Source organism: Marmota flaviventris, chromosome 17 (genome assembly GCF_047511675.1).
Source record: "Marmota flaviventris isolate mMarFla1 chromosome 17, mMarFla1.hap1, whole genome shotgun sequence".
Classification (NCBI taxonomy): Eukaryota; Metazoa; Chordata; class Mammalia; order Rodentia; family Sciuridae; genus Marmota; species Marmota flaviventris.
In genome coordinates this window covers 62,015,459-62,034,624 of record NC_092514.1, presented here as the reverse complement: position 1 = coordinate 62,034,624, position 19,166 = coordinate 62,015,459, and the positions used below count along the sequence as shown (strand labels likewise).

Genomic DNA, 19,166 nt, shown 5'->3' with positions numbered 1-19,166 from the left:
TGGACAATAGAGCAAAGTACGATTATAGCCATCCCTGAAGCACCCTCGGGAGAGGAAGGACTTGACAACAGAGATGTCTGAATTTGGTCACTCACCAACCCAGAGAGAGGAGCCCGAGGGGAATTCACATTCTCTTGTTTCTGAGTTTGGGCAGGGCCAGCTGCAGGGCCAAGGATGGGTTAAGCAGCTCTGGCCAGGAGTCTTTTCTGCAGGCAGAGCCCTTGTGTGAGTCTGCCTGGGCCCTGGAACTGGCACAGCCACTCTGGGATGGCCACAGGGTAGCTGGGCCCCTTCAGGCATCTGCACCCATGGAGTGGGGGCTGGACGTTCATTGTTTTGATGCCTGACAGCGCTGCTTTTTTGAGTTGAGGGAGAGGGTACTTATTTCTTCCCCCTGAGGCTTTCTAGGGGCTCAGACTGGGAAACTCGGCTATTTCTGACCCTTCTCTCTGCAGAAAAGGCCACGGGCCCACGTGTGTATCCCCCTGTTTCCCCCCCTGGGATTGGGAGGCCTGGGGAAATTATGCGCAAGTGAGCATGTGCACATGCATGTGTGTACACAGGAACATCCACTGACCCGCTGAAGACACTCTCCACGTTGGGGTCCCAGCATATATTCCCTAGACCCACCCCTGCCCCACCTGTCCCACTTAGAATCACTTCCCTCCCTCATCTCCTTTGGCTTAAGCTCCCATCCATCTCCAAGGGCTGTTTCCTTCCTTCCATGTACCCCTCAACACAGAAATGCAACCAAGTACCTAAGTTTTGGGGAAGATAGCCTCGCTTCCTTTCTTAAGATCAGGGGTAGCTTGGTAGTTGAGTGCTTGCCCAGCGTGCATGAGGCCCTGGGTTCCATTCCCCAGCACCAGGTGGGGAATCCGTTGCCTGATTTCCTTTGGGTCTGCTGCCATATTCCATTCATTTTCTCAGACTCCACAGCAAGGACAGGAACTATTTAAGGGGGTGAGAGAGGTTTTCCTTAAGGAAGGGTGCCTGCCAGGAAGTACGAGGCAGATCACAGGTAGTGGGAATGTTGGAGCTAGTGCTGCTAGTTCTTGTGGGATGTGCTCTGGATGGGACCTTTAGGAAACTGGGTTTCAGGTCTAGTGTTGAGAAGTGTAGAGCTTCTGATAGACCTCAGGTAAGCTTGTTTGTCTCATCTGGACTGCTTGGTGGGAAGGCCAGACTACTAATCCCAAAATTGTGATTAATTGTATGAGATTGGAAATTGGGCTAAGGATTGAACTTGGTTACCTCGAGGTTAGCAGCATTCTTTTTTTTTTTTTTTTTTAAGCTGCCATTTCTTAAACGTTCCTAAGTGACACCCAACAACATTTTATTTATATGAATAATTTATTTCACATCACAACCCTAGGAGGTCAATACTACTAATAATCCCATTATACAGATTAGGAAAACAAGGCACGGAGGGGCTAAGTTACCAGCCCAAGCAGTGCAGCTGGGATTCAAACCAGACTGGCTGCAAGAGTCTGAGCTCCCCACCACCACGCTCAACATTCCGGGCACTGTGCTACATGTTTACCCAATTCTTGTCCATTTTGCAGCTGAGAAATCTGAGACTCAGAGCAGTTGAGCAACAGCTGAAGGTCACACAGCTGGGGAGCAATAGAGATGAGATTTGAAGTTGGCTGGGCTCCAGAGCCTCGGCTCCCCCCACCCTCTGGCAGTCCTGCCAGACTCTTGAGCTCCCAAAGTGAGTTTAAGCAATCTCCCTGAGCTGTGATCTCTCTCCTGGAATGTCAGCCCCTCCCTCTGGGCCTCAGTTTCACCATCTAGAGAGTGATGAGGGTTGGCCTGCCGAATGTTGAGGTCCCTTCCAGCTCTATGAAGCTGTGATAAAGAGACGGGTGCTTCTAGCTGAAAGGGCAGCTCCATGACCTGGGAATGCCTTGGACTTGGCCTGTGGCTGTAGCCAGGGAGGGTGAGGGGGACAAGGGGCTGGAATGAAGGCAAACTTCAGGAAACCGTAGAAGGACCCTGGGGGCCGTGAACCTAGGAAGGCAGGATAGCTGTATGAAACAGAAGAAGAGGGAGAGAGAGAGAGAGAGAGAGAGAGAGAGAGAGAGAGAGAGAGAGAGAAGCCCTGGGTGGTCCTTTCCTTTTTCCCAGGGGTTACCCCCCAACACAAGGTAGGCTCACGAGAGCCCTGGGTAAGGGAGTGGGGTTTGGGCCCACATGGGGCTGGGGTCTCAATTTCTGAGACACAGCAGTTTGGGGATTTAACGTGGCTGGGGGTTTTGTTGTCTCTGTAAATATTTGGAGACGTCCAGTTATTCTAGAAAAATGTATTTGAAGTTGGGGTGGCGTGTTTGTGGGGCTGGCCGGGCTTCCTTTTCCGTGATGGCTCTTGTTACATTCCTCCCTGCAGGAACTGAGGGCTGTTTTCCCATCTGTAACTAACCTCATTAGGATATACACCCCCACACACGCTCGGGCAGGTTCCCCTTGGGGACACACTTGCACAATGGCATCGCCTTCTCATCCCACGGTCGCACGCACACTCGGTTGCGGCTGCACCTTTAATATTTGATGCCGTTGCCGCGGACACCGCTGCATGCCTGCATGCCGACTGCCCCCTGTGCCAGCCTCATTCCTGTCAGGCGCCAGTTCCCGGCTTGGAGGCAGCCTGACAAATCGTGTTAGAAACCTCCCAGCCCCATGCGTCCTGCGGAGGAGGGTAATGTTATGTGGTTACGAGATCAGAGAATGGGCGTCATTGCCAGGCAGGCTCCATTTCCAGTGGAGGCGCTTTTGGCTTGGGAAAATCTGTGGGTTCACCTTTTGTGCCAAGGTCTCAACCCTCCCTCGGATGCCTCCTGGGACCCAGAGCCATGTGCATGCTGGGCCTTTAACATACATCCTACACCTCACAGGTTGGACTGATTTCTTTGGTTTGGAGAAGTCAGGATTCCGGGTGGGCCCAGGCTACCAGTGACATGGACCCCTGGTTTGTGCATGGGGCAGCATCTGTTCTTCCCTCCCATCCTCTGCAGTGAACACCTACACCTCTGTGGTTTGAATGTGTGTCCTTTTGCCACCCATGTGTTGGAACCCCAAAGTAGTGGCATTACTGGGAGAGTCCCGATGAGGGGGAGGTTATCAGAGCCCCATGAATGGGATTAATGACCTTATAAAAGAGCTAACGGGAACCTGCTGTGCCCTTTAGGCCCTTTGTCCAGCCTCCAGAACTGTGAGGAACACTTTTCTACTATTTAACAATGACCCAGACTGGAGTTTAGCGCTGCATTCAGAGTGGATCAAGACACATGCCACGGAGGACCATTGCAACAAGTGGCCCGTAGGGAGCGTCCTGGGTGGTCCCAGATTTTAAGCACCCAGCGAAGGGTCCCATCCAGCCTGTCTCATCAGCCTCGTTCTAGACTCTGTGACCACAGAGCCCAGGGTAAAGCCCTCCCTCCAAACACAAGTTTGGGGCCTGACAAGGGTCAGGGCTCTAGTTCCAGGCTGAGCTGGCACAGGGCAGATCCAGCTGAGGGTCAAGATAGTTCTCAGGCAGAGAAGTTACTGGAACAATGTGGTCTCTCTAAATCTCCACTCAGATTGGAGTCTCTGGTTCACTGGTGACTGCACAGGCTTGGTTCCATCTCCTGCTCTCTGGAAGGGCGTTCACAAGATGGACATCCTGTCCTTATCCTCCTTCAACCCTCTCTCAGCTTCTTGGGCTGCTGTCACTGGATGAGCTCAGAGCACAGCTCAGTGTTCTCATGTTTCTGAGCTTCTCTGAGAAATGAGGATGGGGAGGAGGGGGATGGGGGCCGTCAGGTGGGGCGTGGGACATTGCAAAAGAACACACTCATCTGCCATTTACAAAATAATGTTTAGCCTCTTTCTTTCAAAGCTGTCGTTTCCTCAAAGCAAAGTTTTATTTGCTCTCTTAATGAATTGAAGAGCAGGACAGTTTTCATCTGGCAGCCAGCACTGTCACCCTCTCTGGTCTCCAACCTTTCTGTCCTCCCCTCTCATCCTCGTGGAGCTGAGACCTGACCTTATGTCATCGCTGCTGCAGAGCTTGGCTGGGAAAGTGGCTTGGTCAGGCTGGGGCAGCCGGCCTGGCCTGCAGGGAACACCACCTTTCCTTGTCAGTGGCAGGGGAAGGGCAGACGTGCTCTCAGGGCAGTTAGGAGGTTGCCTTGCTGACAGTGGAAAAGAGAGATGGAGGAGGGGACTCACAGAGTTGGTTTGACCTGTCCCCTTTCTCACCAGGCTAAGAAGCTTCGCCAAAATCTTGGTCTTGGAGACAGAGTCTTGTTTTCTGGAAGGCCTGGCCTCTGCCCTTGAGTCTCTGGGATGGCTTCTTTCTAGCTGAGAAGAAGGTTCATTCAGGGGACTCAGCAGCCCCTGCCACCATCAGTCCCATCTCCTTCACTATTGCTCACGAGGGGCAGATGGTTTCACCACTTTCACTTTTGATGTCTGGTTTGGGGACAACAGCTTTATTGGCAGCCTTGGTTGAGGTAGCTAGTGTTGGGGTCAAGCTGTCTCTTGGGACTCTTGGTTTTTACGCTGAGGTCAACTTCAATGGCCAGAACTGCTTTTCGTTCAGCAGCTTTTGGATGGGTGTCTTGAATCTGCTCTCTGTCCCCTAGGCCCTGGGAGAAGTCCCTCTCCCCTGGGCAGAGGAGCTGCCTATGGAGAGAAGGTGGTGGTGGTCTCGGCCTCCATGCTCATAGAGGTATGCCGCGTGTGCCGACAGGAAGACCACTGTCGGAGCTGCTCCTGGCTGAGGCAGCCCAGGTCCTTAAAGAGCTTGAAGAGGTCGTTGCGGAACTTGACACCAATGAAGGCGTACAGGAAAGGGTTGACGCAGCACCGGACGCAGGCCATGCTGTAGGTGACATCATAGGCGATGTTGAGTTGCTTGCTGAGCTCGCAGGTGCTGCTGGTGATGTTGAAGTTGGCCACCGTCTGGGCCAGGATCACCCCATTGTAGGGCAACTGGAAGACGATGAAGACTACAACCACGGCAATGATCACCTTGATGGCCTTGTTGCGCTCGAAGTTGCGCGCCTGGAGCAGGGTGCGGATGATGACGAGGTAGCAGAAGCTCATGGCCAGCAGGGGCACCAGGAAGCCAATCACCATCTGGGCCACCTGGATGGTGATCAAAGCCTCCACACGCTCGGTGATGAGAGAGCATCGCCAGGCTTGCTCGCTGCTGCTCCTCTGGATGCCGCTGTAGAGCAGCTCTGGGACGGAAAGCAACGTGGCCAGCATCCAGATGCCCACACAAGACAGCTTGCTGATGAGAAGCACGCGGGCGCGGTGGCGGTGGGCACACACAGCCTGGACGATGGCTACATAGCGGTCGATGCTGATACAAAGCAGCAGCAGCATACCACTGAAGAAGCTTATTTTGTAGATACCAAAGATGAACTTGCAGAAGTCGATACCGAAGATCCAGGACTTGGCTGCACTGTAGGCCCAGAAGGGAAGAGTCAGGAGGAAGAGGATGTCTGCCATGGCCAAGTTGAGCAGGTAGGTATCTGTCATGGTCTTGAGCCGCTTGAAATAGATGTAGGTGGACACCACCAGCCCATTGCCCACCAGGCCCACGAAGCAGATGACTGAGTACATGGCGGGGAGGAACCAGGCCTTAAAGTTCCGCACATCTTTCTTGGAGCACAAAGACTCGTACAAGGTGTAGTCCACTGTGGTGTTGTCCCCGATGTAATCATCTGTGACTTCATCTTGGCACAAGCACACCTGTGGGGAAGGAAATAAGGGAAAACAGTTCAGTTTTAGTGAGGTGGGTCCAAATCTGGCTGGGATTTATCTTAGAGCAGTGGTTTCAAAGTGTGGACTGTCATCAGCCTCTCCTGGAACGAGATAGAAACACAAATTTTCAGACCTTAACTGAGAACCAGCATCTCAGGGAATGGGACCTAGGAATCTGTATTTTTCCTAAACTCTCCAGGCACTTCTTTGGTTTGAAATCACTGCATCTCAAACTTTAACATGCATATGAGTTACCTAGGGATCTTGTTAAAATGTGTATCCTGTCTGGCATGGTGGCACATGCCTGTAATCCCAGCGGCTTGGGACGCTGAGGCAGGAGGATCGAAGGTTCAAGGCCAACCTCAGCAACTGGCTGTTGCAGTGTAGTGAGGCCTGTCTCAAAATAAAAAAAAAAGGAAGAAGAGCTGGGGACGTGGCTCAGTGTGGCTGGCTCAGTGTGGCTGAGTGCCCTTGGATTCACTCCCTGATACAAAACCCAAACCAAACCAAACCCCAAAACAAAGGTATACCCTAATTTGGTGAGCTGGGCGGGGCCCAGGATTCTAGATTTCTACCAATCAGGATCAAGGGTCTGATTTTGCCAATTCTGAGACACTCAGCCTCACATGTGTAAACAGTGGGCTGGAAATAGTCGCGGCCTTGGGGTCCAATGAGCCTCGAACTGGTTAAAGGCACTTCCTCTCACTAAGCCTCAGTTTTCCTGACTGTGAAATGGAGGTGAATCCTATCTCTTGCACATGCTAGTGGTGAGGCACCTAGCCCAGGTTCTTGGACCCTTTCATGTTTACAGTTTTATTTTGCCCCCTGAAAACTCTGTGAGGTTGGGGTGTGTGTGTGTGTGTGTGTGTGTGTGTGGTGTGTGTGTCTTTCTTCTGGAGCCTCCTTTAGAACCTGGTGGAGTTTTCCAGGGGGCCTTTAAAATGCCTCGGATTTCGAGGGAAAAGTCCACCCTGGGGTCAAGGTTGAGGAGCACCTGCCGTGAGAAGGCGGCAAAACTCCTGTTAAGAGGACAAGAAGCCCCAGGTTTGGGGCAGAAGGCTGTGATCCCGGGTGGTGAGCAACCTGGAGACGTTTATGTATTCTTGGTGTCCGCTAGCACTCTGGCAGGAGCTCAGGCAACGTGTGCCCAAGGGCACTGAGCTCTGTGAGTCGATGACTGGATGACAGGGCCCGGTGGGGGGAGTGCTCCTCAGCTGTGGCAGCTGTGCCCCTGGAAGGAAGTGTGACTTTCTTCTCCCACTCTCCCTCTGTGCTCCCACTCTCCCCCCCACCTCTCTGCCTCTCTCTCTTCCGGCAGACAGATCCCAATCAGCAGGGCTCAGCTGCTCTGGGCTTTTTTTAGCCTGTCTGCAGGACAGGGTGAAGGTTCAGCAGCCTGCCGTGATTTTATCAATGAAGGAGGGGGCACAAGTGCCACTGTGCACAATGATAGATGGCCCTGCTCTAGAAGAACGGCCTCAGGAAACTCCTGGTTCTTCCTCAGGGAACCGGGCTCTTAGCAGTTCAATGACAATCCACATTCTGCATTCATCACTGTCCAGGGATGAGGACAGGAGAGGGTGAAATGGTGTCCAGGAGCTTTTCTTTAGGCACTGCTAGCTTGAGAAGGAAACTCAGTGGCAACCCCTTTCCCCTCTCCTGGCGTGGCTGCAGCCTGGGGGTCCTGGAGGAAGCTGGCTGCCTTTGGCCCACCCAGAGGAAGACACAAGGCCTTAGGTCCAGGATCCCTAGGCTTAATGGGGTTGGTTCAGTCCTTTTGGACGGTCGGTCGTACTCACAGCCTCTGTGAAGCGTGCTCCCCCACCCAGTCCTCCTGCTCCACAACCCCCCTGCAGCCTTGATGCCTCTGCAGCCCACAGCCTCACCACATCCTGCCTGTCTGAGCCTCCTCCCGCACCCCCCCCCCCGCACCCCTCCCCAGAAAGAGAAGAATGAGCCACAGCTGTCTTCATCCCCTCCCCAGCCTTCCAGCCAGCAGCACAGGGCAGAGGGAGGGAGGCAGTAGAGATGGGGAAGGGGGCCAGGTTGAGGGCTGCCGTCCAAGCTCCGGGGGGCCTTTGGGATGGGGTTTTGGGAACAGTGCCCAGCTTGGGGCCTGCCTCTGGCCTGAGCTCCTGGAAAGCTTCCCCTCTGGCCACCAGACCTGGGGAAGAGCCCAGTTCTGAAGCACGGCCTCTCCAGAGTGGCCTCGGAGGAGCCGGCTGTTCCCCAAGCCCTAGAGCGCTCCCACCCCGACCAACAGGGGAAACGAACGAACGCAAGGAGTTTCCTGACTCTGGCCCTTGACTGGGTGCATCTTCTGCCGTCAAGTGGGACTGAGGAATGGAAACCTGCAAGTTGGGGATCTTTGCTCCTGCAGAGTTCAGGCCCCTGTGGGGTGCTTGCTCCATCCACCCTCCCCCACATTGTCTGGGCCCCATCTTTCTTCCCCATCCTCACAGCAGGGCCAGATGGGTCTCAGTTTCATGACAGAGAGTGGGGCTTCTAGGGGAGCCTTGGACTGAAGGGAGAGGGGGATAGAATAGTAGCTGGGTCACCAGACCAAAGTTTCTTTTCTCTGCTCACACGTGGCATCTTCCCTGTGTGCACATATGTGCAAAACCAGGTGAGGACAGGGATCCTGTGCAGAACCAGTGGGAGAAGAAAGTTTTGCGGTTCTTCTCTCTCCAAGAGCTCAATCCGAGTTTCTTGGGTGGGGAGACTGGAGGTGGGGTAGGGAAGGTGGTGGTAAATAACTTCACCCCATATTTTAATTTAGATGGAATAAAGGAAGTCCAGAGAACATCTGGGACTCGTGGGGGGAGGGGAGGGTTGCTCAACAGATGGAGAGGAGGGTGGTCATCAGCTTAATGAATGGCAGGTGGGTTTTTGTCTGGGCCTTTTATTTCTTTCTAGCAAATGACCAGCTTCTCCAACAGCACTCCTGGCTTGGGAGGGGAGAGTCGGGGAGGGAACAGAGCGTTCCTTGGTAGGAAATCTCACCTGGAAAATGACAAGGAGAGCCACGGCCAGCACGCTTTTCATTGGTTTCCCTGTAGGAGACAAGGCAAGAAAGTTATTGCTTGGCAGGGACGACCCTTTGTTATTAAAGAAAGCAGCGGAGGGGGAGATGCTGCTGGGAACCGTCGTCCTGAGCTCCAGGCTCTGCGTTTGCAAAAGAGAACATCAGAACCAGATTGTGCTTTTGAACACCTGGCCTGCTGCCCGGCATCCCTGTCCTCACCTCTCCTTCCTCCACTCCCAGGTCCAGGATTAGAACACGGGGTAGGCGCTTCCCACCACTGACCCTGGCCCAGCTGGGCTTCTTCTGGAGTTGGAGAGTTTACTGGAAACTTGACTGTCCCTCAAGTCCCCAGGGTGGTCTTGGGAGGATGGGGCCCAACCCCTCCCCCCAAGAGTCCCAGATGTTCTCTGGACTTCCTTTACTCCATCTTTGCCTGACCCCAGGGTCTCAGTGGTGCCTTCCAGTGAGTGAGATGCAGGAAGAGAAGGCAAGGCCCCGGAGTGTGTACACAGTCCTGCCCTACTTCGGTGCCAGGGTCCCTTGGTCCAGGGAGCATTTCTTGGTATTCAGCTGAGCAAGCAGCCTCATATGAAGCCTCAAGTGTTTCCTGGCCAGGTGGGCCGAGGAAATAGGGGATTTCACAGGACAGGCTGGAGGAATGAGGTTACTTCACTTGCCTTTCCATGGTAGGGGAGTGCTGTAAGGACCCGCGGGACCCCTAACACTTCTTCATTCACTGACATTTACTTAGCACTGATTATTGGTCCCCTGAGCCTACCTTTGGGGCAGGAATCCCTTCCCTCTTACCTGGTGCAAGCCCAGGAATTGTGTGCCTGAGAATGAATGGATGAATGCCCTGCTTGTCCTTCCAAGGGAGGGAGCATCATGGGTCTGAGTGGACACCTGGGGGATGGGTGGTCACTATTTTATGATGTAATTATATTTCTTTTTCTAAAATTGTGTATATTTTCTTTCACTTGTTCCCTAATCTAATGCCTCAGGCGCTTGGTAGGAGGGGAGCAGTGCCAGTCCCCCCTCCACCCCCCGTGGGTGGGGTGGGGTGATGGGGGTGGGGGTGGCAGGAAAATGGAACCTGCTATGGAGGTCAGGAGGCTCTCCTTGCTTCTGAGCAGCAGATGGAGAGGCCAGGTTTCAACGCACAGGGCCTGGATATGCTGCGGACAACTGCTCAGTTGGCCTTGTGGCCGAGCCTTAGAACATATTTCCTGCTGCAGGCTGAGCAGGGAGGACAGTTGACAGAGCCATTTATGTAGAAGTGTCATCCCGCCAGCAGGCTGGGAACACCCCCTAGGCACCAGCTGTGCCTTCTTTACCCCTGGAATTCCCCCTTGTCCCCTGACTCTCGGTTCCCAGCCAGGGTCTGACCCACAGGAAATTCACTGTGATAGCACCTGTAAATACTCAGGCAGGACCCGTAGGCATTTGCTGCTCCAGTCTCAGTAGGGACCAGAAATGCCTGGGACCCTGTTCCAGGCATCTTCTGGAGACTGAGGGCCCTCTGGAGGTTAGGGAAGCAGCCCAAGCCCGAGGGTCTGTGTCCTTGGCCACAGCACCACCTGCTGGAGCACTCCTGCATGACACCCAGGTTGCAGTTAGGGGCTCCAGGCACAGGGCTTGTGGCTGGGGATTCTGTGCTTGGGAGTTCCTAGGATAGGGAGGAACGGCATCCGGTCACATAGATAAGAAAATATTCCTCCCACCTCAAGAAAAGTATCCTGCATGTTACTGCTAGACACGGTTCCTAAAGCATAGTTCTTTTTTTGAACCAGGGATTGAACCCAGGGGTGCTTAACCACTGAGCCACATACCCAGCCTTTTAAATTTTTTTTTTTTTTTAATTTTAAGACAGGGTCTTGCTAAGTTGCCGAGGCTGGCTTTGAACCTGCGATCCTCCTGCCTTAGCCTCCAGAACCTCTGAGATTAGAGGTGTGCATCACCGTGCCTGTCCCTAAAGCATAGTTCTGATGCCAACCCCCATGGTGTCTTCCCACGGGTTCTACCCAACCCTAAGGATAAAGCTCCTGGTGCTTACCATGGCAGTCAAGCCACGTGTATTTGGACATACCTTCCTAGCTGCATCTTTGAATACTGGGGACAGGAACTCACAGTCCCCTTGTCCCCCACTCGTGCCTGAGCATCTACAGTCCTGGTGGGCATGGACCTCCGTGTGGCATCCTGCTCTGATGTCTCCCTCCCCTTTCTTACTGAATTACCTCTGGAACCCCTGAGCTTGAGGCCACATGTCTCCGCCTAACCACACTCTCTCCAGGGTCCAGTGCACCGCCTACCCTCCCTGACTCATCTTGATGCTCAGCGTTCGAGGTTTCTTTAAACACGTCAAAGTCTTTCGGTTACTCTAGAGAAAGCCAGCTCTGACTGTCACCGAGAACGAGAAACCTCAAAGTTTTGATCAGCCACAAGAGGTGAAATACAAGGAGCAAGTGCTGTTTCTGTTTTACTCTGGCTGCCCTTTTCCTGGGCCCCGTCCCATTCCTTTTGCTAGTATGGAGCGGGGGTGGGGGTGGGGGACAGGGGATGGGGGGTCCTGGCCCGTGTACGTGGGTGATTTCACATTCCAAGTGTGTTGGGCCTGGGGGATAAGCAGGCGTCTTGTTGGTCCAGGACGGACCATTTTCAGGAAAGTTAATAGGGGAACTTAGGGGAATTCTGGTGTGTGGCCCAGGGACCCGGTCAGTGGCCACGAGTCAGATCACTCCTGTTTGTTAAAAGTCATAAAGTGACTGGTTTTGGGTAGCAACTTGGGTGGCACCAATCTCAGGGACGTTGAGGAGCAGTTGACCTAGATGCTGGGTGTTTTCTGAGTTCCTGAATTTCCAGTAATGAGCATCATGAGTGTAAACTTCCCTAGAACTCCAACCGGAGCCCCCGTCCTGAGAAACCTCCAGTCTGGGAGGAGAAGATTACTGGCTCCTTCCTACCCCATTCCCAAGTTTTCCCAGACCTTCCAGGTGCCCAGGACTCCTGGCTGCCCATTATCTGGCCCCAGAGCCTCCCCATCTTTTTCCTCTCTGGAATTGTTCTTTCCTGGGTGGGGGAGTGGGAGGGCAGAAGCAGGAAAGCCCCAAGGATCTAGAGAGGAGATAGGAGGCCTGGGGGACCCATTCTACACAGGCAGGGACAGGAGAGACATGGCTGAGTCGTGAAGTCACTTCTATTCTCTGCTTTAGCCAATGAAACCGCCTACCTGTGAGGTCTCATTGAATCCTTGCAAAAGCCCTGAGATATTGGCACCGCTATCGTCCCCACTTGCCAATGAAGAAACAGTACAGCAAGATTAGTAGTAGCATTCCCAGAGTCACCTGAATGGCTAGTGGTGGAGCTGGGCTTTGAACCTTCTGACTCTGGAAACCATTTTTTTTTTTTTTTTTGGTGTGCTGCCTCCTAGTCTTTATGTATCTCTCCCTCACAATGTATTGTAAGGCTTTCCCTGTGATTCTTATTCTACGTTCCAGGAAACAGAGTCCCAGAGAGGTTAAGCTACTTGCCTGGTGGCACACAGCTGCCTTCTCAGAGATGGATCTGAGATGTGAATGGCATAGTCAGGTTTGGGCTCTCACCACTGCATCATGCTACATTCCTGATGTGCCTGTTGGGTACGTGGCCCTCTGTGGAGCATGAAGGCAACCCCCACTCTCTGTAACCATTGGTCACTCAGTTCTCTTGCTTCTATTTTTTTTTTTTTAATGGTCCTAGGGATTGAACCCAGGGATGCTCTACCACTGAGCTACCTCCCCAGCCCTTTCCATTTGTTTTTAATATTTTGAGACAGGATCTCATTAAGGTGCCGAGGCTGGCCTTGAACTTGCGATCCTTCTGCCTCACCTTCCTGGGTGGCTGGGATCCACAGGCGTGTGCCACCACACCTGGATGTTCTGTTGCTTCTATTCGCCATAATCTCTCAGAGCTGGTCCTGTCTGATAGAAGGTTCTGCAGCTCTTTCCAAAACACAAATCTAGTCCCTTAGTTCACCTAATTGAGAAGTAAAAATCTTCACTGGCTCCTCAATTGTTTTCAAGATAAAGTGCGAGCTTCTCAGTGATGCCATGCGAAGTTGTAAGTATTGGTCGGACGGTACCTTTACCTTCCTCTCCTATCTCCCTCAATTTGCTTCTTTCTTGCCTTTATTACATTTGCCAGAGTTGACCACTCCTGAGCCCGAGTACCCAGGGTATTCTGTGTGCTGCATGGAGCTCTAAAACTATTTGATGTGGATGCCTTTAGGGGAGGCCTGCAGTGCTGGGTTCACTCCACTCCCCTCTCCTTCCTAGATCTTATGCCTTCTACCTTAGTTACCTTATTGGCTTCTGATGGCAGTGAGTTTGATGTCCCTGCCATATCCTGGACCCTGTCCTCATTTGGTTTGACAACTCCTCCACATCCTTCAAAACCCAACTTAAATGCCCTGCTGACCTATGATCACACTTCTTTCCTTATCTTGTCCTTATCCCCATTAATGCTCTCTCTCTCTCTCTCTCTCTCTCTCTCTCTCTCTCTCTCTCTCTCTCTCTCTCTCTCTCTCGGCTACAGTAGTGTGTTGACATATATGTCTCTCTCCTCCCCTGACTGGCTTTCCCTGGATTCCTCAATCCGTGAGAGTTGACTGAAAGAAAGTGCCTGGTAAAGAGGAGAGGTTTTTCCATAGCCACCCAGGCTGTAGCTTTCCCCTCTGAGGGAAGAGAGGAGGGATCGTCCCTGAATTCCTTTAGCATCTTCCTTCGCCACCACGTATGGCCACGCTGTGACACACAAGTCTGTGGCAGGTCAATTTTCTTTTCTCTGCTTTTGAGAATTCTGACAGTGGGGAGGGTGAAAGGGTTGCTCATTCAAACTGCGAAAAAAGGCCGCAAAAAAGTCCGGCTCAGCCTTCAAGTGGCGTTTTCATTTTGTGTAACAGAAACTGTGCCTCCTCATCTACCTCTCGCTCCCTCCTGGGCAGACGAATATCGAAAAACAGACCCTTTGTGGCCCAGCCGCCCTTCCAACGGCCCAGAGCCCGTTTTGAGCACAGCTTCTCAGAGGCCTCTCCTCATACCCATATTTCGGGTTTGGCCGTTGGGGCTCTCTCTCAAGTTGAGTGAGGAAGCAAGAACATCACTTCCTCCAGGACCAGGGGTCTAGTGTCCCCAAACCTAGTCTAGGGGGACGCTCCTAGATGCTCTGGAGCCAATTGTGAGAGCATCCCTCTGTGTGTTAAGTAGGTGGCTGACCACCTGGGGTCAAGCAGGGCAGGAGAATTCACACTATGGAAATTGACCAGCTTAGACTCCTCCTCCAGGGGAGCTGCTTTTCAATCATTTAGTGGTCAACACAGGGAAGCCATCTCCAGTGGGTGGTATGGGCGCTCGGGGATTGTGGCTGGCACATTTGGATTCCTTGGAGTGGGTTTAGGGGGCAGGCTGACTGGGAAAAGAAGTTAGAAGAGATTTTCAAAACTGAAAATCCACTTGAAGTTCTTGATTCATTCCATCCATCCATCCGTCCGTCCGTCCGTCCATCCATTCCACAAACATTTGCCACTTAATCCCCAAAGCACCCAGGATGCAGAAATGCAAGATACTGGAGTTCATAGGCGGTGGATGGGGGGTCCACTGTACCCCTTCCACAGCTGTCTGCTGGGTCCAGACCTAGGATTCAGGGTGGGCGGGGAAGGCAGAGAGGAGGCAAGGGCTGTGGTGTGGCGAGGAGGGTGTGAGGACAGCACCAAGGAACCTTCACTTTTTAAAGCCAACCTCTTGTGGCTTTGAGGCCGCTTCGCTTGCTGGTGTGGCGAGCCATCTAAGAACCTGGCCTTCTTTGCTTTAGGCGGCACTGACTCTGCAGCTGAGATTGACAACTGGGGTGTCTGGGGCTGGAAGACCCACTCAGCACCCACTTGGGGCTCCCTTTCTACCCTCTCTAGTCAAGACCCAGGTTAGACCAGAAGAAGGGCTTTCTACAGCCCAGAGGCTGTCTATCTGGCTGGAGTAAGGGGGGTTTGATCAGGGACAGGGGCTGTGCTGGAGGGCTGGCTATGGCTTCTCTAAGCTGAGTGTCACCAGCTCTTCCATTTTTATCCCTGAACTTGCAAGAGGCAAGTGGCAGAGCTGGTACAAAGCCCGTGGATTGCACAGCAGAGAGAAAGCACCGCAGACCACGCCTGCTTTGCACCGCACCTTGCACCCAACACAGTCACCTGTGATTGACTACTTCCCAACCGCACAGGGATCCAGACTCCCAGTGAGCAGGGGAGAAGGGAGAGAGCATTGGGAAGAGGGGGGAAGGTCCTGAGCCCTCCAAGGAGGATTTCCCCCTGCTGAAACTGGTCCCCGGGTCTCAGGGGGCCTCACAAGAACAGGTTCTGTCCAGGTCACCCACCCAGCCCCACCCTGCTGAGTTTTCCATTCCTTGCTATTTTAGAAAGATACCCCCTCAGCCCCCTGGTCCTTCCTGGCCCCAATGGCTGCCTGCTCTCCTGGGTCTGAAAGGGCAGGTGCACCCTCCCTGGGACTCTAGAGTGTCATTCTCTGGAAGTAGCCACCAATGCCCACCAAACCTCCTGATGCCCTCCACCCCACCCCGACTCCACTAGGTCTGCCTGGGGTCTGGGACCCCGGTGCTATTCCCTGTTTTGTCTCACAGGGAGGTTTACTCACCCAGGTCCATGACACTCTCCGGCGACTGAAACCACACAGGAAGGCTGGGCCCCAGTCTCAGCTACCCCTGTCTGGGGAGGAAATGGTAAGAGCCCCTTTTAAGTTGTGAGAGGAGCCTCCCTCTTGCCCGCCCCTCCCACCCCTGCTCCTCCCTCCAAGCCTCATTAGGGCCCAGAGAGCCTTCTGGGGACAAAGGGTATGAGAAAGGTGACAGAGTGACAGCCCCCGTCACTGGTCATAAGATCCTGAATCATCAGGTCATTTACATTTGAAAAGCCCCTTGTGCCCCCTGGCAGAGCTTCGGTGAGGGGCTCCTGGTTAATCCAACACAGGTTTATAGCCAGGGTATCACATGTCAGGCTGTGGGCAGAGGGTTGGAGTCAGGGGGAGGTGTGTCCCCATTACTCCCTTTGGGTTGAATGAAACTTTTGAGTTTCATTATCAGCTCAGCCAGGAGCTACTACTGTCCCAGGAGCCACCAGAGAGGAACAACCTACATCACCTGCGTGAGGTCCCTCAGGTGGCCCTGCCATCAAGGGTCACACTGCAGGAAAAGCTGCAACAACCTAACCACAAAGTGAAAGTTTAAGAGTTTTCATGTTTACAGATCCTGGGGGGAGGGAGGGAGCTGGTGTGCTTGCCCACTGAGCGCCATCAGAGAACCAGGGGACTGGTGGGGTCCGGGATCCTTTTGGGATCCAGGGTATCATCCAAACTGGTTTCCTACAGAGATCTTTAATTGGCAGGTTTAAAGGAAGCAGTCACACAGGTCATGCTGTGACTCTGAGGTGGTCACATCAGGTCCTGAGCAAATGTCTAAATGGTCTGTTTAAAACAAACTGCAAATAAAAGTAGAAGTGCCTTTGGGTTTTTATCGGTAGCCACCAGCTAGGGCCATTCCGGTGGGGACGAGTCGAGGGTAACTTGAGTTTCACTTCTGGTATGAGAAAGTTAAACTTTTATTTTAAAATGTTGCAAAGAGCAGGGCGTGGTGGTGCTCACCTGCAATCCCAGCAACTCGGGAGGCTGAGGTAGGAGGATTGCAAGTTCAAAGTCAGCCTCAGCAATTTAGGGAGACCCTGTCTCAAAATGAAATAAGAAGGGCTGGGGATGTGGTTCAGTGGGTAAGTGCCTCTGGGTTCTATCCCCAGAAAAACAAAACAAAACAAAAACAACAACAACAAACAAAAACAACAATGTCAAGGCAACATAAAATTGCAAGTGCTCACTCTGTCCTTGTGGTCTTGATGTTATAGGGAACCGCATTTCTCAAACTTCTTTCCCTCCAACTTTTCTTTTTTTTTTTTCCCTCTCCTAATGATGGTTTTGATTTGGTATAATATGTACCATAAAATTCACCCTCTTCAAGTGTACAATGCCGTGGCTTTTATATATTCCCAGGTTGTATAACCATCATTACAATCCATTTTAGGACAGTTGTTAGTCATCTCCACCATTACTATTAAAAGGACTCCCATACGTTCTCCACTCCCACCTGCAATCAATCCCTGGTAACTGAAGATCAACTTTCTGTCTCTATAGATTTGTCTGTGTTGGACATTTAACGCCAATAGGCATGGACAACTGTGTTCTTTGTTATCTGGCTTCTTTCGGTTAGACATTCCAAGGTTCATCTGTGTTGTAGCATGTCTCAGTTATTTGGTCCTTTTTTTTTTTTTTGTACCAGATATTGAACTCAGGGGTACTCAACCACTGGGCCACATTTCCAGCCCTATTTTGTATTTTATTTAGAGGCAGGGTCTCTCTGAATTGCTCAGAGCCTTGCTATTGCTGAGACTGGCTTTGAACTCTTGATCCTCCTGCCTCAGCCTCTAGGATTACAGGTATGTGCCACCATGCCCGGCTAGTTATTCATTCCTTTTTATGGTTAAACAATATTCCATTGTAGCAATACATGGTATTTTGTTTATCCATCATCAGTTGGGCCTTTGGGTTGTTTCTACTTTTTAGCTATTATGAATAATGAGGCTATGAATATTTGTGTACAAGTTGTATGTGTGTGTGTGTGTGTGTGTACACATAGGATTTTATTCTCTTGCATATGTGCCTCTGAGTAGAGTTGTTGGGTTATGTGGTAAGTATATGTTTAACCTACTGAGAAAATTTTATACCATTTCCAAAGTGATTGTATTACTTTTTTATATCCCACCAATCATGTATGAAGATCCCACACACTCAACAAAATTTGTTATTGTCTGTCCTGATTCTTAGTGGGTGTGAAGTGTTAGCTCACAGTGGTTTTGGTTTTCCCTCTGACTACTGATCTTGAGCATCTTTGTGATTATTGACCCCTTATATATTTTCTTTAGAGAATTACCTATTTAAATTCTTTGCCCTTTAAAAAACTGGGTGGTTATTATTATTATTATTATTATTATTATTATTATTATTATTATTTATTGGCATTGTAAGAGTTCTTTATATATTCTGGGTGTAAGCCCTTTATCAGGTGTATATTTGTAAGTACTTTCTCCCATTCTGTGAATTATCTTTTCACGGTCTTGTGGGTGTCCTTTGAAGCACAATGTTTTAAAATGTGAAGTCCAATATATTTCTTTTTCTTTTGTCAACTGTGTTTTTGTTGTGTGAATTCACAAAGATTTATTCCTGTGTTTTCTTATAAGAGTTTTAAAGTTTTAGTTTGTACATTTAGGTCTGATCCAATTTTGAGCCATTTTGAATATGGTGTGAAGTAAAAATCCACCTTCATTCTCTGGATGTGGATATCTAGTTTTCCCAGCATAATTTGTTGAAAAGACCATTCTTTTGCTATTGAGTTGTCTTGGCACCTTTGTTACAAATCAACGGACCAAAAATGTGATGGTTTATTTATGGACTCTCAGTTCTATTCTGTCAATTTGTATGTCTGTCTCCTGCTTGTAACCTCACTGTTTTGATTATTGTATCTTGTAGTAAAATTTGAAATTGTTTTGGCTAATGTGGGTCTCTTTCTTTTCCATACAAATTTTAGGGTCAGCTTATCAATGTTTGCAGTAAAACCAGGTGGGATTCTGATAGTGATTGTATTGAAATAAAACAAAAGTGATAATTAGGGAATATTATCATCTTAATAATGTTAAGTCTTTATATAAAATATGTATTTTTTTTAGTTGTTGATGGACCTTTATTTTATTTATTTATTGAGGTGCTGAGAATCAGACCCAGTGTTTCACACATGCTAGGCAAGTGCTCTACCACTGAGCTATAAGCCCGGTCCCTAATATTAAGTCTTACAGTCCATGAACATGGGATATATTTTCTTGTATTTAGATCTTTTATTTTTTTTTCAGTGTTTTATACTTCTTAGTGTGCAAGCATTTTTCTTCTTTTGTTAAATTTATTTCTAAGTTTAAAAAATTGTTTTTGATACCGTCTTACATGGAATTATTTCTTAATTTAGGTTTCAGATTGCTCATTGATAGTGTATAAAAATACAATTGATCTTTGTACATTTATCTTGTAATTTACAATTTTACTCATTTATTGGTTCTAATTTTGTGTGTGTGTGTGTAATCTTTAGGATTTCCTAAATATAAGATCATGCCATATGTGAATAGAAGGAGTTTTACTTCTTCCATTTCAATGATGGTGCATTTTGTTTCTTCCCCCTGCCTAACTACCAGAGCTAGAACAATGTTGAATAGAAGTGGCAAGCGTCACTGGCCTTATACTTGGTTTTAGGGGAAAAA

At 50.5% G+C, this 19,166-nt stretch overlaps 1 protein-coding gene across 1 annotated transcript; it reads right to left on the bottom strand.

Annotated features, from left to right (window-relative positions):
- Nucleotides 1-1,334: 1,334 nt before the first annotated feature.
- Ccr7 (C-C motif chemokine receptor 7) lies at nucleotides 1,335-15,545 on the bottom strand. Its single transcript, XM_027922533.2, has 3 exons — nucleotides 15,457-15,545; nucleotides 8,761-8,810; nucleotides 1,335-5,745 (listed from the first exon to the last, which is right to left on the bottom strand). Exons 1-3 carry the CDS (start codon nucleotides 15,464-15,466, stop codon nucleotides 4,669-4,671), a joined length of 1,137 nt encoding a protein of 378 aa, XP_027778334.1. The 5' UTR covers nucleotides 15,467-15,545; the 3' UTR covers nucleotides 1,335-4,668.
- Between the last annotated feature and the right edge of the window lie 3,621 nt (nucleotides 15,546-19,166).

Coding starts and splice junctions, on each gene's coding strand:
- Ccr7 (XM_027922533.2), bottom strand. Junction 5,746..8,760: donor CTCTCCTTGTCATTTTCCAG/GTGAGATTTCCT, acceptor CCTTCCCCACAG/GTGTGCTTGTGCCAAGATGA.